The following is a 26,374-nucleotide window of genomic DNA, read 5'->3' on the forward strand; positions in this document are numbered from 1 at the left end:
TATTGCGAAATGTTAAAAATAAGTATTTTTTAATAATTTATACATTTAATGAGTGTTTTCTCTAATCCCAATATTTATTCATACCTATTTAGTCGCTTGTTACAATTTTTATTACGTTGTAATAGGATAAATACGACAAGCGTTTACTATTATATTTTTACCTTACTGATATCAAATATTTCGTTAATATTTATACATTCAAAGTTATGAATCTGAGCTGAGCTCTACACAGATACATTTCATTCTGATGATAACCCTTTCTACTGAGGTGGGGTTATTTTGAAAGATCTCTATAGCTTCACGTAACAGCTTAATTAAAATATATATTTTTAAGGATGGAGCTAATATATACATGTATTAAGTTTATAGCTACATATAAAGCGCAGCACAAAATCTTAAGAAAATTAAGTTTCAAGTTTCTGCCTCCCTTTAAGAAAAAGACCTATAATTGTTGACCACAGTAGAGTGGTCTAATCCACTTATATGATTATTCAAGCCACGATTCTAAAAATGTTTTCTTAAATGGCAATACCTTTCATTTCCCATTTCCCAATGCCATTCTAATAAGCATTACTGCCTGCCAGGGTGCGTCCCAAATTCCCGCACTCCAAGTCTCAGCCTAGGCTAGGAAGCCTGGAGTCCCTCCGCAGGCAGGCACCCCCGCCAGCTGAGCTCCCGTTCTAAGCCCACACATGCATTCCTGAAGCAGGCGGCAAAATGGAAGGTGCCAGCACCCAGAATTTGGAGGTGGCGGTTTCGAAGGGGTCTTTGGCTTTTATACATCATCTGCAAAATCTCGAGGTAAAGCGGGCTACAGGAGCCAAATAGACCTCCTTCCTCAGCCCTAGGTGCGGCAGATCCTGTCAGGTCCGTTTTCTTTTACCGGTTCGGCGCCTTACACATCCCCGTCGTTTCTCTTCCAACCGACCGCTCTAGGAAAGATCATCCACGTGAAATTCCAATTCCTCAAAGAGTTCCCTAGGAAAGCGAGTAAGGAAAAGAAAAAGAAAAATACAGAGGCGCTAGGCCACGAGGTCACACGGGCGCTCGGCGGGGCTCCCCAGCTGCCGGCCGCCGGCCGGCCGCGGTGCTCCTTCTTCCCACTTTTCCTTTGCCTCCTTCGAGTTGTCTAAACAAAAGTGGTAAAAAGGAGTAAGGGCGAGTAGTGGTGCTGAAAGTCCTTGAAATCTCCGCTAGATCTTGACATTTCTCTCAGTCTCGTTCCTTATAGTAGGATTTCCCAAGCTCTGAGCTGGAGCCAGGCTATGTTAGCAGATCTCTTTCCTCGCACAAAATGGGGCTGAGGCAAATGCCACTGTCTCCTCTAAGGGTGCCGCCATTTTGTGAGGCGGCTGCAACAGCAGCCAGGGGTATGTGTAATGGTTGAATTGAGTGGACTCCCTCCGCCCCCCCAGGGAATCCCGGGCGCTGACTGTTACGTAAGGGGTTATGCGCAAGTGCAGTGTTTAGGGAACCCGCACAACGCAAGGCTACGCAATTTCGCTGCCATCACCCCTACCTTGAACCCTTGAGAAGGGAAAAGGTTGATCCTGACCTCTTTCCCCTCCCAGCAGAGTAATATTCATACCCTCCCCAATCCAGTCCTCAGTCCATGTGGCCCAAACAGCTCAAAGGCTCATATTTTTGTTATGCTTCTTGGTTTAACTTATACCATACTATAGGCATAAACTTACTTTGAGGAATATACATTTCCTGGATTATGAGTCTGAAAAGAGAATCTGATATGTGCAGAATATGATAAAGCAATAAGCACTTCAGGTTAACTGCCTAGAATAGAATCAGACTCTGACCTCGTAATAGTCATTTAATTATTTTGCCCGATATCCACCATATCTGTCATATCTGCTATACTTGTAGCGTGGAGACTTAACATTTATGCCTTTTATCTTAACAAATGTACCCTACTGTGGACATTGAGTTTACAAATCTCATTGTAGGCACTCTTCAAAATAAGTATATTAAATCTGACATAGCTAATCGTGACCTGATGGTTTGAATATCATATTTTAAGTATTATTTAGGATTTAAAAAGCATTGTGGCATAATTGTCATGCACCCCTAAAGACCTGGCTTCATTACTATATCATGATCTTGTGTACTAGTCACTTAACTTCCCAGGGCTCTAGGAAGTCTCAGTCTTAAGTTGCTGAGAAGGTGGCATAGGGCGTTTCCTCATTTGGGAGTTCCCTATATCTATGAAATCACAAATCCTGTCCCTACTCTTATGTTCAAGGAACTTTAATATAAAATACATGCTAATTATCATTAGGAAAGTTTTGACACTGCCTTCTAGAATGGGTTAATTATTCTTTATGGAATGCTTTGAGGGATCCAGGCCCTCTGTTAATTACAAAAAGGAAGATGAAGCATTAGTGTCATTTTCGTAGAACTGGGCAATTTAGATATTTCATGAAGTGGTATGACAGACTTAATTTATATTTTTGCTGTAGCAAGTTTGTGAGACATTTCTAGAAAAAAAGTTACCAGGACACATAAAATCCTCTCTGCTAGCCTTAAAAAAAGTTATTCTGACTTTATTCCACTTTTATGAACATTTTGAAGGATGAGGAAAATGAGTTTCAAGTTTCCTTTCCCCCTGATGTTCTAGAGTAAAATGACTCAAACACTTTAAAAAAACCAGTCAGGGAAGAGAACATTTCCTCCATCCCTAACCCTGAAACAACCGGTAGTAGCCGTTTCCCCATTCCTCCCTCCCCCTTTCCGCCGGCTTTGTGTGCGTGTGAAGTGTGCGGCACATTGCAGATGAACCCTAAGCCTCGGCAAGCTAAATCTATTGTTCCCGGCGAGTTGCTGCTGGGGCTGTGTGGAGCCAGACGCTGTGTCCAGGGCGGCCCTCGGGTGTCGCTGTGTAGCACTTGGGCTCTGCGGCGGCAGAAGGGAAGAGAGGCAGACATCTAGCAGCAGCAGCAGCAGCAGCAGCAGCACCATCAACACCACCACCAACACCACCACGGAGCAGCTCGACTACCTTAGATTTTTTTTCTGAGAGTGAATCGCTCGCTGCATCCACAGTGACAGCTACATAGAGCAGCCAGCGTCAGTAACCCACACCGTCAACACTGCTTTTGACAAATCTACATACACAGACTTCCCCTCCCCCATCTCTTGCCCCAACCCAACCACCGAAAATCACCGATCCTTCCAGCCCCGCTTCCTCCTCTTTTTTTCCCGCTCGTGTGTCCCAAACAGCAGAACCATGTTGAATCTCATTCCCAAGTGGACTTGGCTGGCCTGGTGGTGCTGAGAGAAACAGGCTAGAGGGGTTGGGGGTTTGTGTATGTGTGTGTGTGGGGGGGATCTCGCTTATCGTGTAGGATGTAGACTCGGCCGTCACCTACCTCTTCGGTTTCTCTCGGATTTCTTTAAACTTTTTTAGAACCCCCCCTCCTTCCCGCCTCCTCCCCCCACTCTTGCTCTCTCATTCTCCTCCTCCCTCCCCCCTCCCTTCCCCTCCCTCCCCCTCCTTCCCTCCCTCCCTCTCTCCCTCCCTCCCTCCCTCCCTCCCTCCCTGCGCCGCCGCCGCCGCCGCCGCCGCCGCCGCTGCCGCCGCCGCCGCCGCCGCCGCCGCCGCCGCTGCCGCCGCCGCCGCCGCCGCCGCCGCCGGCCCATGACTGAGCCCTGCTGCCGCCGGCCGAGGAATGGGCTCCAGGCTTTGGTAGGCAGCGAAGGGAGTGGGGGACGCTTTTTAAACAGCGATCCGTTTTTTTTTTTTAAATCTCCTTTTAAAAAATAATGGCAAACTCGACTGGGAAGGCGCCGCCGGACCAGCGGAGAAAGGGACTTGCTTTCCTGGACGAGCTGCGGCAGTTCCACCACAGCAGAGGGTGAGAGCAAAATCGGGCGGGGGGAAGGGACTGGAGGCGATCCTCTCACCCGGGAGGGGACCCCAAGGAGAGAAGGGGGGATCCTGGCTGACAAGTGCGGTGTTTTCTCTCCGGTAGGTCTCCTTTTAAGAAGATCCCTGCTGTGGGTGGGAAGGAGCTGGATCTTCACGGTCTGTACACCAGAGTCACTACTTTAGGCGGATTCGCGAAGGTGAGTGGAAGTTTTAATTTGTATTTCCCTCTCGCTAACCTCCTCCAAAAAGTCTCCTTTGACCCCAGAGTGGAAACTCGGGGATGGGGGGGGTGCATTCGGTGGAGAAAAGGGTTATTTTTCTTTTTAGCCGATGGCAAAGAAGGCAGATTGTGGAGGTTTTTTTTTTTTTTTGGCCTTGTGGCTTGTGTGCGTGCGATCAGCAGAGGGGGGGGGGTGTTTCTGTGTGTGGAGCCCGGGGTGCGCCGCACACTACTGGGTACCCCCTTTCCCCTCGCCCCATCAGCGAGGGTTTGGGGAGGAGTGGAGCCGTGTGTGTGTCTGTGTGTGTGTCTGTGTGTGTCTGTGTGCGCGCGCGGGGCTCTCGCTCCCTGAGTCAGTTTGTGCTGCCTGTTATGAGCGCTGCCGCCGCTACCGCGCTAGCACAGGCGGAGACACACAGAGCCACAGACTCTCAGAGCAGTTTTCGTGCAACTCAAAATTAGCGCGGGCAGGTTTAACATCGATAATCTGCAGCGAAATGATCCTGGCAGCCGGGGGCACCGCCTCAGCCCCTTCCCCCTTGGTTTATATCGCTAACAAAAGAAACCAGGACCTGTCTCTAAATAGCCATCTTAGGCTTCAAGGCTAGGCAGAAACTGTAGGCCTCAAAGAAGGGCCTATAGAGATGGATAGATCTGAGGGAAGGATCGGAATCGTTACCCGTCCCGGCCTCCCCCCTCCCCCCACTCCTCCCCAAACCTGGGACAGTTGCCGTCAGGAAGAGTATTGATCATTTTGAACTTTTGTGTGTTTGTGTATGTATTAATGTGTATGGAAGGAAGCAGCCTAGGGACTTGAGATTGGTTATTGTTAGTGCTTCAAAAACAAACCAAACCCACCAGATCTCCCCAAACCAAACGAATGTTGTTAAATCCCTGACTTGGGAGAAAACTCATTGATACAGGCAGACCCTTCTCAATGTATTTCTTATCGATTCATGCTTTAGCTACTGATAGATCTTAGTAGAATGAGTATTTATGTTGCTGGGTTAGCGTTTCCGCAGGTTATTCACTCTCAGACATGTGTGTCTATGTTTTAACAGGTTTCTGAAAAGAATCAGTGGGGAGAAATTGTAGAAGAGTTTAACTTTCCCAGAAGTTGTTCTAATGCTGCCTTTGCTTTAAAACAGTATTACTTGCGGTAAGTGGGAGTGACTCTTACATACTATTAGGGAATATGGAATTTAACACAATTTTTTGGGAAGCTTTAAAATCATTAAATGTTTTAAAATAAAACAATGTTTCAATGCTATTAATCTATAGAGTCTGAGAGATGCTTAAGTATCAATTAAATGTATGGGGCGTTTCCTCTTGTTTGTTTATATTTTACATCTAAAACTTTACGAGTGATCCTCCCTCCCCCCATGTTTGTAAACACTTTTGTGACATTGTTATTGATTGTTTGATATTGACTGGAAGCTGAAAGGTAATGGTAGCTATTGAGTAAAGCTAGTTCCTGAAACTTTGTTTCTCTTAGGGAAAAAATTCTTTGTTTTAGAACCTTGTTCACTTAAAAAAAATACTTTCTGGATTTTAAAAATGAGGCTTGTGGGTAGATGTTATTGGATAGCTTTGCAGTAAAGTATGAAGAAGTTAGTTTTTCAAAGTAATTTGAATATCCAGACTTGCTTCAAGGAGCAGTTAAAGTAGTGTAATTTAAACACATTTTTGAAGTATTGTTAAATTTTTAGAAAAAGTAAAATGACTTTAATATTTGTTAAATACTAAATACACAAAGTTAAACATTGTGGTTTCAAGTTTTTGTTTTTTCTATTTTATCTGAATACCATGAACTTTAAAATAAAATTGTGATTTGTGCTCCACTTTAGTTACTATACCTTGAGATAGAAACTTTTTGTAAGGAGGGAGGCAAGTAGCCTATTTTATTTTTAATGTTTATTCACCCAAAAGGATAATTGAAATTGTTCATTTTTGGGGGGAGAACTTTTATAAAGACTTTGTTAATGTTTTTGTCTGGAGTGAAAACATAAGTGCCATTCATGCTTTTGTTTTGTAATATAACTTACATATTTTGATGTTTGCATTTATTCATTGCTCAAAATGTATACAAACTATTGTGTCACAGTAAGCATTCTCCAGAAGGAAATGAAGTAATTGCACAAGTAAACTTTCTATTGGCTGTCTTAGATTGATTATAGACTTGAAGTTGAAGAGTTCACACACTACTTTGTGGGGTAGTTATGAGTTGCACAGAAATCTGCATAATCTCAGATATCAGTAGTTTCTGTGTGCCTCGTGTGATGATATATGTGCGTTAGTTTTAAATAAAAGTTAAAGAAAAGCGGAATATCTTTTAAAACATGTATAAGGGATGATGCAGGAATGGGGTGAGAAGTATTTCATATTTTGGTTGACTTTCACTTATTTTCACTGTTAATTTTAAGTAATTTTCCTAAAGAAAAACTAACTTATTGAAGTTAGCTTTAGGCTTTTTATATTTTCTTGTTGTAACTCAGAGACAGGTAGACTTTTCACATGCCTTTCCAAATTTTATCCATTTTGTATAATATAAACTATGTTGTAGTTTATATAATAATGCCTAAGCAACCAAGAGGTACTTAGGATTTAACTATGGCATTGTTATATGTTCCTGAAGACTTCACATTCCATGAAATAAACACCTTTTAAAAGTGGAAGAGTTTTGATGTTAGAATATAGATTTGCTTTCTTGAAATACTGGATTTTAAAAAATATCCAATATTTTAATGTAGCTAATTGCATTTAAAAATAGTTTTGACTAAAAAAAATGCCAATCATAGGTTCTGCTTTAAAAAGTTGTTTTAGTATCTATAATTTTATCTTGGAGTTATATCTACTGTTGGTAATCTGTAGAAATGTTAAGTTTGTTTACCAAAGCACTATCAAGGTTGTAATATAGTTATTTAGGTGAATCTCCTATACTTTTGTTTTCTACCACATTTATAAACCCTTTGTTATCCTGGGTCTTTAACTTTTTTCCACGTATCTGTTCTCCTAGCATTGTTATTTTAGATCGGAACTAGGTTACTAGGAAAAAGTTGTATCATTTGACTTGGAAATAAAGCCTTGTGAAGATTTGCATAACTTATAAAAGAAATATACAGGATAAAATTTTGTACTTTAAATCTCGAAAAATTCCCTATGGGTTTAGCAGTACATTTTGTACAAAATTGTACAGTGACAGTAGATATATTATGGTAGAGTTTTCACCTTCCCCTGAAAAATAATCTCCTTGCAGACAGGATACCAATTTAGATGGACACCTTTATCACACTGCTAGTTACTACAAGAGTGCCTTTTAAAAGAAAGAAACATTAAAGCAAGTGACTTTAGAAGTTAATTATTTGTTTGGTGCAAAAGGAACTTTTATCTAGTTCGCCAAATAGTTATCATGCTTTTTTCTAGTTCAGAGAATAATTATTCCTTAATAAGAATGATATTTTAATTAAGGACAGAAAATTCAAGTGCTGGTCATGTGCATGTCTTTAAATTTTTGTTTTGATTTTGCCTCAAACTGAGCATAAAGGTGTTTACTGAATTTTGTATAATATATATTAATATCTTTCCAAGTGTAGATATTTGTGCATATCTACATAAACAATCATATAATTTTAGATAGGACCATAGAGAGCACCTAGTTCACGGTTTTCATTTTATAGTTGAAAAAATTGAGGGCGTAATTTACAGTTGTTTTCCAAAGCTTGATAGTAAAAAGTTTAATAGGATATTTATGTAAACTTTGGCATAGGAGTAAAAAAAATTGAAGATTATTTAACATCAAATTAAAGTGGAAAACTTAACTTTAAAATTTTGACTGAAAAAACATTTTTTATGTAGTTATTTCTTTGAAAATCTCAGTTTATTTCACAGATTTATCTTTATAGTGTCCTCATTAAATGCCTTGGAGTGACAATTTTTCCCTATTTTAGACAGTGAAACTAAGGCATGATAAAGTTCAGTACCCTTACTAATGTTTTTTTGTTGGAGGAATTACTGCCATTTTTTAAGCCAATGATATTTAATCAGTCAAGTAGGAGAAAGTCAGTCTCTCAGGCAGATAATGCTAAGGGATTAAAATGTAATTGAAGTTTAGATATGACTGGTTTTTATGACAGTTTCAAAGTTGTTCAAATTTTTAAAAATATTGTTTTAGGGATAAGATTGATGGGATTTACTACTTATATTTTATTTTGAATTTGAAGTTGTGATATTCAGGTTTAGTGAAATATTTAAAATATTAGATAAAGAATTTTGTTTGAATTTGCCTGGTATTGACAGTGCTTTGGTAGTTTGGTAGTCAAGGCCAACTCGACATTTCTATTATAAAACTGGATTTTTTTTAAAGGTTAGGTGATTAAGCTTTGTATAATAGCATTTGGACTTGGAGCCAAGGGACCTGAATTTGAATCCCTGTTCCAACTACCTGTGTGACTTTTGTAAGTCATCCTCTTGAGCCTCTTTCCAAAGCTGCAAAATAGGTATATATAATATTTCTACTTTCTACTCCACAGGGTTAGGAGTTTTGTGAGGAAAGTACTTTGAAAGCATTAAAGACCTTTAAACATGTGTGCTGTTGGTTTAACTTTGAACAAGTTCCTTAACCTCTTAATTTTATCTGTAAATTGAGGGAATTGCATTAGGTGAACTGTAAGACTCTGCTACTTCTGAATATTAAAATGCTAAGTGTCTGAATATTAAAATGTTAAGTGTGAAAAGGTAGTATTGTCTAGTAGAAGGTGCACTAGACTTGGAGATTGAAATTCAACTCTTGCTTCCAATCCATATTAGTTATATCATGGACAGATCTGTTTACCTGAGGCTCTTTTCTCATTAGCAAAAAAAATCTATATCTCAACCTTGAAGGACTAATAAGATCAAATGAAACAATGTATGTGAAATACTTTTTAATCCTTAAGGATTTTCCCTTAGAAAAAAAGTAGTAAAGTATAATAGAAATGACATTAGTTTTGGAATCAGTGGTTCCATTACCATTATGGCAGAAAGTGTGTGTGTGAGTACCTTAGGGATCTCTGTTTGGCCCCTGCGCTATTTAAGATTTTTGTCAATCACTTGTATAAATGGCATTTTAATCAAATTTTCAGATGACAAAGTTTTGAGGGATAACTAACATAAAATGAAGATCTAGAAGGACCTTGACAGACTAGTGGATTGGGCCAAATCTAATAAAATGACATTTAATAGGAGTAAATAAAAAGTATATTTAGAAATAAATAGAAATTCATTAGGATTAAATATAAATACACACACCAAACTTAATTTCCTCCATTTATAATAGCCATTAAATGATAAAGTTAAAAAAAAACACATTTAAGATAGACACTTAATTTAGAATTAACTACCATCATGCCTTCTAACATGAATTTTACAGAATTACAGAATTTGAGAGTTTGAAGGGATTTCTGGGATGTGATCTGATGCATACACAAAAGGCTTCTCTACTGTTACATACAACCTGAGTAGTCATTTCAGCCTCTACTAGAAGACTTCAAGAAGAGAAAGCTTATCACTAATTTCATCAGTTCACACCACTTTTGGCTAGTTCTAATTGTTAGGAGGTTTTTCTTGACAACAAGCCTAATTTTGTCTCTTCAGTTTCTACCCATTGCTTATTTTGTTCTGTTCTTTGGTGACAAGGAGAATTAAGTCTAATCTCCCCTCCACATGACAGTCCTTCAGATACATGGAGACAGCTATCATGACTCCCTAGAGGCTTTTCTTCTCCAGGCTAAGCATTCTAGTTCTTTCAAACAATTCTCATAAAACATAGACTCAAGGCCCTTCACTATGCTTGTTGCCCTTCTCTGGACACTCTCCAGCTTATCAATGTTCTTTTAAATAGTGGTTCTCAGAACTGAGGACAATCCTTTAGATGAGGTTTGACCAGGATCGAGAGTACAGTAAAACTCATGCCTTATTATTCCTGGAAGGTAGGCCTCTTTTAACACAGCCCAAGATTGAATTATCACATGACTGATTCTTATGAACTTGCAGCCCACTAAAACCTCTAGATCTTCCTTTCAGAACTACTATCTAACTACGCCTTTCCAGCTTATATTAACAAAGTACCCAAATATGAGGGAGGGAGTCTTTATATTTATTCCAGTTGAATGTCATCTTATTAGATTCAGCCAATTTCTCTAGCTTTTCAGTATCCTTCTGAATCTGTACTTTGTTATCTAATATGTTAGATATGCTAAAGTTGTCCCTCAAAACTTTGTGTCATCTGCAAATTTGATGAACATGCAATCTATATATTTATACAAGTGACTGATAAAAATCTTAAAGAGCACAGGTGACAAATACAGAGATACTCCTCTGAACACTTTCTGCCACATTGGTTACAGATCCTCTAACTCCAAAATTAGTGTTAATGTTTACTATACCTTACTACCTCATTCTAAATAGTTTTCTGTCATTGTAAATATATTCTCTGGATTAAGCCTAATTAAAACCAATGAGTAGATAGCAGTTAGGTGGTGCATTGGATAGAATGCTGAGCTTTGAGTCAAGAAGAGATGAGTTCAAATCCTATCCTTAAATATTTATAAGCTGTGGGACCCTAACCTCTCTCAGCCTCAGTTTCCTCATTTTTAATCTGTGGATAATAGCATGTACCTCAGGTTTATTGTGAGGATAAAATAACATATAAAATGCTTTGTAAACCTTAAAGCAATATCTAAATGATAGTTATTATTAGAGAAAATGTTTATCTTTCTTTGTTAATTTGGATGAACAAAGCTACGTATTTTACTTTAAAGCATCCCAAGAGAGTCCACATACGTAGCCCAGCCCTTATTTAATAAGTCTTCTTTTGAATCACTTGAAGTAAGATAGAAACTGATTTATTTTGGAGGAATTCAAACAAGGATGATACTGCATACAGTAAAACATGAGTGTGTTTTTGCAAACTGGTAAAGAGTGAATGCTCTATAAATGGAAAAAATAATTCTATAACTAGTAAGACTATTGCATCTATATAAATCATCAATTTATGAATTTGCCTTGAATCTGATTTCTATGTAAAGTTAAAAATATTTTAAAGGGCATATATAGAAAGGTTTGAGAAAGATTAGAAGAAACCTAGCTCAATATCATGTCCTGGAAATCCCATTTTATTGCCAGTACTACACAGCATAGATTTGTATTAAAGTGGAATTAATATTAACTCAACCTAGAGAGACTATGTGGTCCAATATAAAGAAGAATGCTGGATTTGGAGTCAAAGGAAGTGAGTTCAAATTCTGTCTCTGATACTTAACCATGTGATCTTGGACATGTCACTTAACTTCTCATTGGACCTCAGTTTTGCCTCTGTAAAATAAAGGATTTAATGTAACTGGCCTCTGAGATTCCTTCTAACTCTAGGTCTACCATTTTTATAACCCTTATTCGATTGACCTCAATGCCATAGCAAGTCTGTAAGACAAATTGCAGAGCAAGAGCTAATCTACATTAGTCATTTGGTTTTCTACCCTGATTAAATCACAGTTCCACAATAAAATTGCTCAGAAATTTATCCTAGTTCTTAGATAGTATTAACATTAATTTAAGGAATTAGAAACAAGAAAACTTACTTAAACAACCCCAGATGTGCTTGAGGCATTTTACTCCCCCCCACCCCCAACATTCTTCAAGGTTGGAAACCTTGGTGTCTTTGTCCTCTACTTTCTTGCCCTTTTTGTTTTTAATCGCCAAGTCCTATTTATTTTACCTCTATAATATTCTAAGAATGATCCTTTTGTCTTTTCACTGCTAATCATCCTAGTATAGTATCTCATTAATATTGCCTTAAACTATTACCACTGACTCATAACAGATCTTCCTATATCCATTCTCTTTCTTCCATTCTTCCAACTCCTCTCAAGACTAATTTTCCTTGTGCATAGTTCTGGTCATATCATTCTTATCAAAAGCCTTCAGTAGATCCTTACAGCCAAAACAAAAAGGACCTTTTCATTCTGAAGTCATTTTTTCCCCCAATCTCATCTTAAGTTCTAAACAAAACTGAGTTACTATGTCTCCTGAATACAACCTATAAACTTTTCCACCATATCTTTATAATGTTCTCCTGAGTCTAGAATTCTCCCATCATATATTTTAACTATAGGATTCTTATCTGTCCTCTAAAGTTCAACTCAGATGCCTCCTCCTTCATGAAATTTTTTCTTATTCTACCAATGACCTCTGCATTTGGATCTTATATATTGTATTTGAAATTTTTATACATATTGAATGTATGCTATGGTTGATTCTCTTTCTTGCTTTGCCTTTTATCTCTGACAATTCCTTCTCGGACTCCTTATTGCAATAACCATCAATGCCTCACATCCTAAATGTGGGTATTCCTCAATACTCTGTGCTAAACTTTCTCTCTATGTATTCTCTATCACATGGTGACCTGTTCAGATCAATTATCATTTCTTAGTGGATGATTCCCAGATCTGTAAATTCAGTCCTCCTCTACCAAACCAGATGTCTTATCCATTTTTCAAACTCAATTTGTACAAGATATGTTATAATTATAATTTCCCCAAAACATATTCCTCTTCCAACCTTTTTTTTTTTTAATTTCTATTGAGGGCTCTACCATCATTCCAGTCATAGTAGATCAAAATGTTGGAGTCATCTTTGACGCCTCAATCTCCCATCACCCTATTCAATTTTGAATCAATTGTGAAGCCTTGTTGATTCTACCTCCACAAAATCTCATATCCTTCACCTTTTTTTACACTCAGGTGACCATCATTCTATATTTTTGAAATAACACATCTAGAAGACCTATTAGAGAATATCTGCTTATGATGTCTTACAATTGGGCTCTGTAAGTGTGAATAGAGAATAGAGAAGAGTTAATACATCCAAGGGATAATGCAAAATTGTAATCAATAGGACAGTCTTATTACCAAAATATCACGTTTCTCCCTTTCTCTCCAAACATAGCCATCACACTAGCTCAAACCCTAATCATCTCTTATTGGAGTAGCATTCTCATTGGTCTCTGCCTAAAACCTCTATGATCCATCTTCTACCTGTCAAAGTGATAGTTCTAAAGTACAGAGCTGACCATGTCATTTCTCTGTTCAGGAGTGTACCAGACACAAAGAGGACACTTAATAAATGTTGCTGATTAACTGAGGTTTGGGGCTATATCTTATCAAACTTTGTTTCCTCTAGTACATGACAGAATTGTGAGTATAGATGCCTAATAAGTATATTTGTTGAGTTGAAGCTTAATCAATCTTTTCTCTTTCTCTCTAAGTATATGTGTGTATATTTATACATACACATATATTTTTTAATATTTAACCTTCAGTTTTAAAATGTATTAATTCTAAAACAGAAGAGTAGTAAGGGCTAGACAATAGAGATTCAGTGACTTGCCCAAGGTCCGAGATAAGGAAGGCTACATTTGAACCCAGGACTTCTTATTCTCAGGCTTAGGTCTCTCTATTCTCTGATCCAACTAGCTGGCATAAATAAATACACACATATATACTTATATCTTTAATAGATACTGTCACAGTAACTCAGACCTCTCTTTAGTGGTTAGCTCAACACAATCATGGTGGTATAAGAAATGCAATATGGCTTATTTGGCAATGAGTTATCTTGCTTCTATTGAGTTTTATAAAATCACTCAAGGGAGTGAGATGGAAAGAATAAGAAAATCAGTAAAGAAGAACAAAATGATTTAGGGCAAGGAATGTCTTTTACTTAAGCCCTCCCTGATTGCTAATCATGGCTTGAAGGTGACCCTGGTTCTGTATAATGGCAACAAAGTGCAGACTCTGGAGGGTCTTATGCCACAGCTTCAGAGAACTACCAGGTGATGGACTTGTATTTCATTCCTGAGGACCACCTGTGCATTTTTCAGGCCCTATGTCATATAGACAGGCAGCTACGGTTATGATCTGCATCTTCCACATGAATCCACATCCACTTGGATAAAATCACAGATTTTTTTAAGTAGAAGAAAGGCAGGATGCAAAATTAACATGTTAGACTGTTTTAGAAGTATTTTACATTTTTCTTGTTGTGGACTCATTTGAAAACTCTGGCTTAAGACACCCACCCAGAGGAAGGCGTAACCTGTATCTGTACCAGAAAACTTATGTACCAGAAACTTCTAATGTGTATCTAGGAATTGCTAGAAGAGAGTTAGGGGTATGGGGCAGTGACATTTTGTCTTTCCCTATCACCACTGCTTGTTTCTTGAATGCATGGAAAGAGACCATGGAAATGAGAGTCATTGAATGAGAAGGTGTTAAAACAAAAGAAACAAAATATGTGAGAAACGGTAATAGAAAAAAAATTAAGCATTCATGTGTAGAAGTATGAATTACTACATACTAGACTTATAGAATATTAAAGCTGGAAAGAACCTTAGAGCTCATCTAATCCAACCCACTCATTTTGCAGATGAGAAAACTGGGGCCAAAGAGATTAAGTGATTTGCTGAAGGTCACAGAGCCAGTTAGATGGAATTTAGAATACTAAATCTCATGACTTGAAGGCCAATGCTACTTTTCATGAACTAGGACCAACCCTTTTATTTTCACATGTCTGGCTATACAAATGAATGAGAAAATGACCATCTACAAATGTTTCTGTTCCCAAATTGTCACTCATTGACAAAAAAAGATAGAGAATTTCTTAAGTCTGAATGTTAAGAGAATACCTACCTGTATAGGAAATATATGGAAATATACCCCAAAGTTAACTGGCTCTGCAACGATTCTGTAACAGGGAGAAAATGTTCGTAATGAAGGTTATAAAGCGCATTTTCCACTATCTGAGCTCTAAGTCAAATTTCATGACTACAAAAAAAAAAATCCTCAAAATGACACAAGATTCCCTGTTTTAAATGCTGGCTCATTTTAAAAAAGCAATAAAAATTAGAATAATTCCAGCACAGCAAATTATTTGGGATTTGAGGTATGGAGTATATTTAATATATCAATAAAGAGGCCTTGTTGCTTTAAAATTTGTTTTCTAAAAGTGTTTTCCTCAGCGTGCTACCTAAGAAACATATTTGTAGCAATAATCAACTAAAGGCCTAACCAAGTAACAGCCTTTACTCTACACAATTTAATTTCTCATAGACTTGGAAATAAAAAAACAAAAACAAAGAGACCTAACATTGTTTTTAGGCCTTAAAGGTGAAACCTCATTCTTAAATTTCTGCTTTAAAATCTTTCTGTTTAGGGACTTTTGCCAGAACCGTAAAGAAAACTTTTGTAGTATATCTATTGTTTTTGATGTTACAAGGTGTCCCAAAAGTCATAATGCATCTTAAAGCTATTAATAAGACTTGGAACATCCTTTATGATTGTAGTTCAGCAAAGGACAGGCCTTGCCTTACATGTAGCGTGTTGACTTTAAAACTTCTAAGCAACAGTACTAACCTTTCTACTGGATAAATACAATAAAGGTAGTTACCAGTCTGAGTGATTGACAACAACTATTTTCAGGATTAAAAACGCATTTAAAATAGTTAAAGCTTTGAAGTTTATTCAAATGTCTTGTGCTCTGCAGTTGAGAATTATTTTTATGTGACATGCAAATAAATACTTTTGTTTTGAAATTTAGAAGAATAAATATGAATGATATTTATTGCTTGCTTCAGTTACAGATAGTAGGTTATCAGGAAATGCTTGTTTCAGTGGCTAATTTTAAGCATGTTCCAAAGTGTGCCTTAAATTATGTGCAGCACTGACTCACATTGTTTCTCTCTACTGTATCATGATGGGTATGTACTGTAAAACTCACCAAAGGGATGCAGTGAAGAGCTTTTGTCTGGCAGGGAGCTACAGTAGGAGGCACACTGGGTTTGCTTCCAGAAGACTTGGGTTAAAATATACCAACTCTGTGATTTGTGTGCTATGTGATATTGGGCAGATAAGTTAATCTCTCTGGGACTGAACTAGATTATCCCTAAGGTTTCTTCCAGTTTTAAAATTTGTTGATTTTGTTAAATTCTTAGTAATAATTAGACCATCAATCTTCACTTTTCTTTTTTTATTTTTAAATCCTTACTTAAAAGTGATGACTAAGTATTGGTTCCAAGGCAGAAGAGCAGTACGGGCTAGGCAATTGGGTTTAAGTGACTTACCCAGGGTCATACAGCTAGAAAGTGACGGAGGTCATCCATCAATTTTTCTAAAAGATGCCATTAATTTTTTTTTAATTGGGATTATGCATACTCTTTTGCCCATTCGTTACCTCTAGGTAAAAGACAAATACTGCTTTCTGAATTGTTGCTCTGGTGTCATAGACTCATAGTATACCATGCCTCTGACACTTACTATGTGACATGCAAATTGCTTAAACTCCTTGGGCCTCAGTTTCCTCATTGGTATTAGATGTTTTCTGAGGTCCCTTCTAGTGCTAAATCTGTGAATGATATAGATCCATACAAATCTAATTCACTGCTGTGGATACCCCAATTTAAGGACCAAGATAACTGGATTGAGGCAGTGGTGACTGAGTGAGTGTTGGATGTAGTCAGACCCTTAATAATTGTGTGTCCTGAGCAAGACCCTTACCCTCTCTACCTCAGGTTCTCAGGCTAGACAATGGAGATCATAAATATCACCTCTCTAAGAAATTATCGTGAGGATCAAATGAGATAATCCATGTAAGGCATTTTGGAAACTTTGAAGTGCTGTTAGTGTCACTTAATGATTTTGATGTTCTTTAGTTGGTCGGGTCACATCCAGTGAAAATTTAAAATAAAAACCATAAGAAAAAGAAAATCCAAAGTGACATCTGGCTCCTAACACCTGTTGAAGCTGTTCCTGCCCCTTCCTAGCACAGCCTCTGCTCCCTGTTTACCTTGGCTGTAAGCCACCAAGGAAGCTGCAGAGGCTCACTGTATTGAAAATCTAGTGAATGAACTTCCTTCTCCATCCCACCCAAATCATTTGTGTCATTTGGATTTTTCGCCAGTCTTGGAAGGAAAAGGGACTTTTCTCTTCCACTGGTCAAAACTGGTAGAGTTGACTTGAGTTGTCTGGTTTTTATTGAGGAGGTTTTTGCAGTATTTCTGTCAAGTGGGACAGATATGTGAATAAACTTTATTTTGTCCTTAGTTTTGCCAAGTCACAGCCAGAATACTTGGTTTCTTTGTCAGAATTTATTGGGATTTTTGTTATCACTCTTGTTTTAGAACCCAGGACTCCTTGTAGGAACGGATTTGTAAAATTTTTTAGTTTACACTTATAGAACTGTATTTATTTCTTCATCAATAGCATTAATATTAACCATAACTTAGATTTAGATAGTGCTTCCAGCATTTTTTCAGAACATGTTTACATATCATCCTCTTTTTGTACTCTTATCTATTGTAAGCTTTTAATATATTAATAACATTATTATATTTGTTGGCATGATCCATAATAAATAGTCAAGGTAGAAGATACCTCCTCATATGTCCAGATGTTCCAACTAGTCCTCATTTATCTTCAGCATCTATGAACAGACAAGTTTTCCTTTATTATATACTCTTCCCCATTCTTCCCTGATCCACCCTGTCAGCTTGGACATCTCCACCTCCACCCCCATCCCCTTGACCTCACAAAGAAATTTGTTTTGCACCTCTTCTTTGTATAATAATTATTTATATCTGTTTTACCTGTCCTCAAACTGTAATTTCTGCTGAGAGGGTGGGGACCTGCACTGTGTGTCCCCCCCCCTCCCCCCAGGCTCCCATGCCTGTTTGACAAAGGGCTTTGCAGAAAGGTCCCCAAACAAAGGATTTTTCAATTGAGTTATTGCTCAGGTAAACCCCATTTAAAGTAACTAAGCTAGGCCTCTTGTAGCCAAGCAGATTATCTATTCTTGAAACTGAAATCTCCAGGTAATAGGACAGATACTTTGGTATACTGTACTCGCCTTCTAAATTGGGACCAATATCTAATATAGTCTCCCTTCTTGCCTGGCATTCTGCAACATTCCCTGACTTAGCCTCCAGCCTTAACTCCCATACATCCCTTTCCTATACCCCCTGTTCCACCCAAACTGGACCAACTTGGCACTCTTTGAATGTGTCTCATGATTTTGAGCTTCTTTCTGTTCTTCCCTTTCCCTAAGATTTTTCTCCTCCATTTCTTCCCATTCTTCAAGGCCTGACTCAGATACTACCTCTTCCCTGAAGCCTTTTCTGATTCCCTCAGCCAGAAGTAATTTCTTCTTCCTCTTAATTTTTAAAACAATATCTACTTTTCTTGTACTTTTTACATTCTACTTTGTGTTATTAATTACAGTCATTTGTAAATATGTCTGAACTTCCCCACTGGACTGTAAGTGTTGTGAGAGCTAGAACCATCCCTCTGTATTCTTTGCTGCCTACCACAGTGCCTTGTTCATACTAGGCTCTCGGTAAATACTTGGAATTTTCATCTCCTTGAGATAGCCACCTCAATGTATGTAATGCCATACCCTTGTAACCAAGATCGCAATGACATTTATCATGTATCTGTAAAAGGAAGACCTTTGTGGCAAAAAATCATTTCAGGGTGGAATTACAATTACTCTTTGTCCTCCCCCCATGACTTTACATGAAAATGTTGCTTTTAAAAGAAATGTTCTACAGTGTGAAAAGTAAACAAATTAATCCCTTGTTAGACTAAGTCAAGGAGGAAGATTCCTAAATTCAGGCCACTCCAAAGAAAAATAGCCCATCAAAATCTAGCTTCTCTGTGGATCGAATTTGAGAAATTTTAGTGTGAAGCTAATAATTAGCAAGAATATCCAGGAAGAGTTTGATTTTCATGAGGGGACAGTTAAGTTCTCAAGGGCCCAGGCAACTGAGGGCTTTCTAGAACACAGTTAATACTTTTAATTACACTTGGAAGCAAATGGGTAGTCGCCTACACACAGATGCGTTTGGGCTTAGTGTAGTCTCTGTAACTTGCATCATTGTTGACCAGGCAACTTCTTTGTATCCTAGCCACAGCTTCTCAGTGGTCTTTCCAGGTGGACCTACCTACATACAGTACATTGTTTTAATCCAACTTAAAAGTCATAAAAAGAGATGGGGAAGAGAGGGAAAAAATGGTGTTCTTGATCCTTGATGCTTTGGGGAAGAAGATATTTGTAGCAAGACAGTTTTAACTCTTAACCTCCAAACTGGGAATTACAAAGGCAATAATGTCCCTTCATGTGACAAGGTGAAGATGACTTCTGCTGCATTTTCTTGATACAACATTTACATACACGCACACATATATATATATGGAACTCATATGTTTCCCAACTTCAACAGTAACACACTGGTGAGAGAAAGAGTCATCTTCTTGTTTATTTAAATCAGTACTAATGCCAGTTAAGAGATCACAACTACTGGCATCTTTTCCTGTTTTGTTTTTAACTATTTAGTGTTTGGCTCCATTGTCAGCACCTCATTATTCATGCTATATGATTGGAACAGTGGAGAATGTATAAAAATAATCAAAGGTCTTCTTTATTTGGCTCTAGGACCTCTTTTTTAAAATTGGGAATTTCTTATGAAGCCATAAATCTCCATTTCATACTTCTTTGTTTAAAAGTATAATGAATCGTATTCACGACTTCTAAAACTGTCCTGCTTGTCTGTACTTTCTTTTGTTCTTTTCTCTGCATTAAAAAATTTACAATGGTCCTTATTATTGGCATTACCATGCCTAACCCTTTCTCCTACCTTGCCCCAATACTTTGTATTCTCCCAAATTAAGGATCCAAAGAACGATTGGGGAGGGGAGAACCAAAGCCTTATAATTAATAAGCATAACTAAGCAGTAATGTCCGCACATCAGCCATGTCAATAAAAGTATCTAATGACCATCATTTCTCCATCAGAATAATATGTTTTTTCATAGGCCCTCTGGAGACATGGTTGGTCTGCCTTAATCACAGTTCCCAAGTCCTTCAGAGTTGAGGTTTTTTTCCCCTTTTCCACTTTTGTCTTTGTATAAGTTGTTCTCCTGGCTCCATTCATTTTACTCTGCCTCTGTTCATACTCTCCAGGATTGTCTCTAGTCATTTCTTAAAACATAATAGTAGTCCATGACATACATGGATCGCACTTGGTTCAGCCATCTACCAGTTGCCTGAGAGGTAATCTGAGACATGTTCATAAGATCTAGTTTTTTTTTTCTTTTTCTTTCCCCTTTCCATTCTCCCTTCAGGAGCAGGAAGTTTGATATTTTGTGTGACTATTCCTTTTTTGTCTTGAACTTCTCTTCTTCCCCACTCCAATCCCTGTTTGTATTCCTATTGAGTTTGTGAGTGTGTGTGTGTGTGTGTGTGTGTGTGTGTGTGTGTGTGTGTGTGTGTGTGTGTGTGATTTTAACCCTTCTTTATTCTTTTCAGATAACTGTGAGGTTCATCTGATTCCCATCTCCCTACCTCTGTCTTCCATGTTTCTTCTCTCCTGCTTGCATACCAGATTTATGAGAAATAGCAGTTATGCCTCTGTTTTCTTCCTTGTTACATTAGTATATCCTTGCCTTAAACCTTGTCCTCTCTTTCCCCTCTTCAAACCCTCAGAACAGAACCAATCCACTCTTCAAGACCTCCAGTTTTCTTTTAAGTCTTCTTCAATACTGGTTGAAGATAATAGGTTCTGAAGGGATACTTTTCTCCCTTAGTTAGAATGTTAGCACTATATCATCATAAGAGTTCCTTTTGCTCAAATAAGTTTACTTTTCTCAGTTTCTCTGAACTTCAAACTTTGTAACAATGTTTGTACTTCAAACTTCCTATTCTGATCTGGTCTTTTCATTAGAAATACTAGAAAGTCCTCTATTCCACTACATATCCATTCCTGTCGCCCACTAAAAACAAAAAAAACAGCCAAACAAAAAAAAGTTTATAATCAGTTTTTTAGGATAAATTCTATTTGCTTCTAAGTCTGTCTCTTTTGTCTTTTGGCATATTGTATTCCCAGATCTTCTCTGATTTTTAGCAAAACTGCCATGTTTTTTGTGATCCTTACTGTGTTTCCTTTGTGTTTAAACAGCTTCTTTTAGATTAATCAGTACTTTTCTTCACATGAGAGATCTGGAGTTCTGCTATTTCCTGAACTTTTTCTTTTGGAGCTCCTTTCAGGAACTGATGAGTGGATTCTTTTCTTTTTGTTAACTTCGTTCTGTGGTTCTAATAGTTTCCTTGGTTTTCACTTGTGCTTTCTTGAAATATAGTGTCTACATTGTTTTTTTAAAATCATGGTTTTCTGGGACTACTGTGATGCCTAAATTATATCTTGGACCTTTTCCATTTCTGACATTTTTGATATCAGTTATCTTTCATTTTCTTGCCTGTTTTTCTATCTTTTAATTTTTTCCTAATCTTGCTTGCTATCTAACACAATCATAGTTTCTGTGATCTATTCTAGTTTTCAGGGAATTCATTTTCTGGGTAAGGTCCCTCCTCTTCTCCCTCTTTTTTTCTCTAATTTGCTTATTCTGTTTTACATTCTATTCTTAAAAGAGTTTTTATTTCATTTTTTTTTATCACTTCAAGGTATTTATATAGTGTGTTTAGAAAAAACCATTTCCCACCCCCTTCTAATCTGTGCTTCCAGTTGCTGATAGACAAATTCAGAATACCTTTTGTTTTCTTTTCAGTGTTTTTTTTTTAAACCCTTACCTTCCATCTTGGAGTCAATACAGTGTATTGGCTCCAAGGCAGAAGAGTGGTAAGGGCTAGGCAATGGGGGTCAAGTGACTTGCCCAGGGTCACACAGCTGGGAAGTGTCTGAGGCCAGATTTGAACCTAGGACCTCCCATCTCTAGGCCTGGCTCTCAATTCACTGAGCTACTCAGCTGCCCCCCTTTTCAGTGTTTTTGTTGAATACTTTAAAATTTTTTCCCAATTAGATTTTTTTTTAGTTACATGTAGAAACAGTTTTTGGCAATTGTTTTTTAACATTTAAAAATTCAGATTTTTGTCCTGCCCTACTCTCCCCAGCCTTCCTGAGACAGTAAATAGTCTTATATTGGATATACTTGTTTACTTATCCCTCATGTCATGGTAGAAGACACATCATACATACAATATAAATTTCATGAAGGTAATACAGTAGAAGATTGCATACTTTGATCTGTACTCAGCCTTTTTTTTTCATTTTGAAAATATTATTTAATTAGTCAATTTAGAACATTTTTCCTTGGTTACAAGGCTCATATTCTTTCCGTCCCTCTCCCCCACTCCATCCCATAGCTGACTCGCAATGCCCACTGTGTTTTACATGTGTCCTTGATCACAACCCATTTCCATGTTATTGATGTTTGCACTAAGATGATCAAACGAGAATGTACGTCCCCAATCATATCCCCTTAGACCCATGTGTAATCAAGCAGTTGTTTTTCTTCTCACAGTTTTTAAACTCTGAATGTGGATAGTGTTCTTTCTCATAAATCCCTCTGAGCTGTTCTGGCTAACTGCATTGCCACTAATGGAAAAGTCTATTATATTTGATTGTTCCACAGTGTATCAGTCTCTGTGTATAATGTTCTTCTGGTTCTGCTCCTTTCATTCTACATCAATTCCTATAAGTCTTTCCAGTTCACATGGAATCCCTCCAGTTCATTATACCTTTGAGTACAATAGTATTCCATCACCAACATATACCACAGTTTGTTTAGCCATTCCCTGATTGATGGGCATCCCCTCATTTTCCAATTTTTTGCCACCACAAAGAGCTCAGCTATGAATATTTGTACTCAGACTCTTAACAGTTTCTTCTTTGGCTGTGGATAGCATTTTCCTCATGAGTCCCTTTAGGTTATCTTGGAGACTTGCTTTGCTGATAATGGTTTAGTCTTTTCCACTTGATCAATATATACTATTTCTATTAATGTATATACTCTGTTCTTCTTGTTCTGTTTACTTCACTTTGCTTCAAATCAGTTAATATAAGTCTTTCTAGGTTTTTCTGAACTCATCCTGTTTGTCATATCTTATGGTACAATAATTTTACATTACAATCATATGCTACAACTTGTTCTTCCATTCCCCATATGATAGACAACCCTTCAGTTTCTAATTTTTTGCCACTATAAAAAGAGCTACTAAAAATATTTTGATATTGGTAGGTCCTTTTATCTATGTGCTTTTTGGGATATAGACCCAGTAGTGCTATTGCTGGGTCAAAAGAGATGCATAGTTTTGTGGACCTTTGAGCCTGGTTCCATATTGCTTTCCAGAATGGTTGTGTCAGTTCACTGTTCCACCAGCATTCTATTAGTGTTACAGTTTTCCCACATCTCTTATAACATTTATCATTTTTCTTTTTTTGTCATGTTAGCCTATCTGGTTGCTATGAGGTGGTAGCTCAGAGTTTTTTAAATTTGTATTTCTCTAATCAGTAGTGATTTGGAGCATTTCTTTCATATGACTTTGAATTTCAAAACTATTCCACCCTAATCAGACCATTCTTTAGAAGATCTGATTGAGCTATTTCCTGATCAATAACAATAGAGATACTTGGAATAACAGAATCAGTTCTTGGAAACTACATTTCTCCTCCCTTCTTAGTTTAACAAGATTAGGAAGGTTTGTATTAAACTCAAGATTTAATTATCTGAGAAAATGGCCTTCAACAGACATGTGCAAAAAACAGGACAGACCTCTGGGCTGTCCTAACTCAAGCTTGAGCCACCATTGGCACATGTGAGAAGCAGCAAGTAAGGTAGAGAACAACCTCTGGAGTTCTCATGACTTCCTATGAAGAGGGCTAGAGTTCAGTTCAATCCTGGAGCTTGAGCTTGGAGGAGCTCCGCAGACAGCTTTCCTTCAGACCAGGCAAGTGAGTGATAAGGACTGACCCCTTTCTTTTTCTTGGCTTTCCAAGGCCTTAACACCTGCTTTGACTCAGCCTGAGCCAGAGTGGTTTTGAGTTAAACTCCTTTCCTCCTCTCCCTTTTCTTCTTTCCCTTTCTCTGTCTCCCTCTAATATTTTCTTCCTCCTGTTGTAATTAAATCACCATAAAAATTTGGCAGCTGAGTTGGGTATTTTATTATTTGGGATTTCCCTTGGAGACCATTTAAATTTAGATTTTTTCGGTCTCAACCATAATATTCACCCTTTACAGTTTTGCAACAATGAAGGGATACTCCCCCTGAGGCCTGAGGAAGACTAGTCTCTCTGATGGGTCTTGTTAAACACATACCAGCTATGAAATTACAATAGTTAGAGATAAGGGGAAAATGAGAGAGAGAGAGAAGAGAGAGAGAGAGAGAGAGAGAGAGAGAGAGAGAGAGAGAGAGAGAGAGAGAGAGAGAGAGAGAGAGAGAGAGAGAGAGAGAGATCAACCTATCAACCACACTCCAAGGTTAATTCTTGATCTTGATGTAATGTAGGTTTTCTGGCATCTTTCTGCCACAACTGTAGATAGTTTTAATTTCTTTCTCTGTTTTCTCTGAGAACTATCTATTCATATCCCTTGACAATTTTTGATTGGGGAATGCTTTATCTTATAAATTTGATTTAGTTCTCTATGTATTTCAATAATGAGGCAGAGATAGCTGATCTAAATTTTTTTCAAATTTCTTATTTCCTAAAAAAAAAAAATAATTTCCTTTCTAATTTTAGTTGCATTGGCTTTGTACAAAAGCCTTTGAATTTAATATAATCAAAGTTATCTTTCATTTTTTGTAATATTTTATACCTTGTTTGGTCATGATTCCTCATCTATAAGTCTGACAGGCAATCTTTTTCATGTTCCCCTAATTTGTTTATGGTGTCACCCTTTATTTCTAAGCATCCATTTTGACTTTAGTCTGATATATGGTGTGAGATGTTAGTCTGTATCTAATTTCTGCCATACTGCTTTCTAGTTTTCCCAGCAGTTTTTGTCAAATAGTGAATTCTTCCTCTAAAAGCTTAGATCTTTCTGTTTATTGAACACTAACTTGCTATGGGCACTATCTGCCATGTGTTTATTACATAATCTATGCCATTATTTCAAGATTGTTTCGATGATTACCACTTTACAATATAATTTGAGACCTAATATGGCCAGGCTTCCTTCCTTTATTTTTTTTTCATTAATTTCCTTCATATTCTTGGATTCTTGTTCTTCAAAATGAACTTTATTTTTTCTAGTTCTATGAAATAATTTTTGGGTAATTTGATTGTTATGTTGTTGAGTAATTAAATTAATTTAGTTACAATTGTCATTTTCAATGTATTGACTCAGCCTAGTCATGAACAATGAATATTTTTCCAGTTATTTAGGTCTATGTGTAGTGTTTTATAATTGTGTTCATATATTTAGGATAATTTTTGTTTCTTAGTGTTTTTGTTAACTTATTAATTAATCTCCTAAGTTTTAGTTCAATTACTACTTTGTTCTAGAACTAGGCATTCCCCAGTGGTGGGGTAGTTGGTCCTATTTAATTTTAACCCTGGTTCTCTGGGTTCTTTCTTCCTCCTAGGGTTTCAGTCTTATTGATCCTTGAAACTGTGTTTAAGTGCTGAATTTCAGGGATCCATTCTGGCATCTTAAGACAGGGTCCTAAAGCCTCAGACATTTTAGACTTGATTTTTCTGGATCTCATTGCCACTGATCCCTATCAGCTTCTATTCCACACTACTTCTCAGTACCCTCACCTTGGAGCTTTCTGATTACAGTGGCACTTTCTCAGGGTAGCCTCTACTGCTGCTGCCTCTGGAGTACAGAACCTTTTAGGCTGGTCCTGCCCTTGGCCATTCTCTGTTCTTGTTGGTTTTTACTGAGTTTCCTTTCACACTCAGGTTTTGGCTGACATTTTTTTGCAGAAATGTGAAAAAGTGCAGATAAGTGCAGAAAAAGTCACTTACTGTGGTTTCATACTCATCTAGTAGGACTTCCAGGGTTTTTCTGGATTAAGTATTGGGGCTCTAGACAGTTTCCTTCCCATTCAGGCCACCATCTTAGGTATCTAACTGGTGTCATTTTACTTCTTCCTAGGTACCCTAGGCCACTTTTTTGACTTGAACTAAAAAAGCACCTGTTGCAGAAAAGCTTTCATAGTCCTTAGCTGTTAATGCCTTCCTTTATCAAAATGTTTTCACTTTGCATGTTATATATCTTATATATACCTAGTTACTTGCATACAGTCACTTGCATTAGAATGTACGTTCTGTGAGAAAAGAAACTTTTTATGTTTTGATTTTCTTTGTATCCCCAGCGCTTGCCACCAAACCATGATGCCAAGTTGTTGGCCTAAATAATTTCTTGCCATACTGCCTTACAATTTTTCTAAAAATT

The 26,374-nt window shown here is 37.5% G+C and overlaps 1 protein-coding gene across 13 annotated transcripts in view; it reads left to right on the top strand.

Moving 5' to 3' along the window:
* The first annotated feature begins 628 nt into the window (after window positions 1-628).
* Window positions 629-26,374, top strand: part of ARID2 (AT-rich interaction domain 2) — a 237,071-nt gene continuing 211,325 nt past the window's right edge. For 4 of the 13 annotated variants that reach the window (XM_056799014.1, XM_056799017.1, XM_056799016.1 and 1 more), the window contains exons 1-3: window positions 633-801; window positions 3,984-4,077; window positions 5,162-5,259. Coding sequence is in view for 1 of the 13 variants with exons in the window: in XM_001367027.3 (XP_001367064.2) it covers window positions 3,775-3,866; window positions 3,984-4,077; window positions 5,162-5,259 (284 nt within the window). In the remaining 12 variants the exon portion in view is untranslated. Of the gene's footprint in view, window positions 802-3,580; window positions 3,867-3,983; window positions 4,078-4,497; window positions 4,875-5,161; window positions 5,260-26,374 lie in introns of those variants that run through there. The other 9 variants (XM_056799021.1, XM_001367027.3, XM_056799018.1 and 6 more) reach the window with 9 other exon arrangements.

Source organism: Monodelphis domestica, chromosome 5, assembly GCF_027887165.1.
Source record: "Monodelphis domestica isolate mMonDom1 chromosome 5, mMonDom1.pri, whole genome shotgun sequence".
NCBI classification, from domain to species: domain Eukaryota; kingdom Metazoa; phylum Chordata; class Mammalia; order Didelphimorphia; family Didelphidae; genus Monodelphis; species Monodelphis domestica.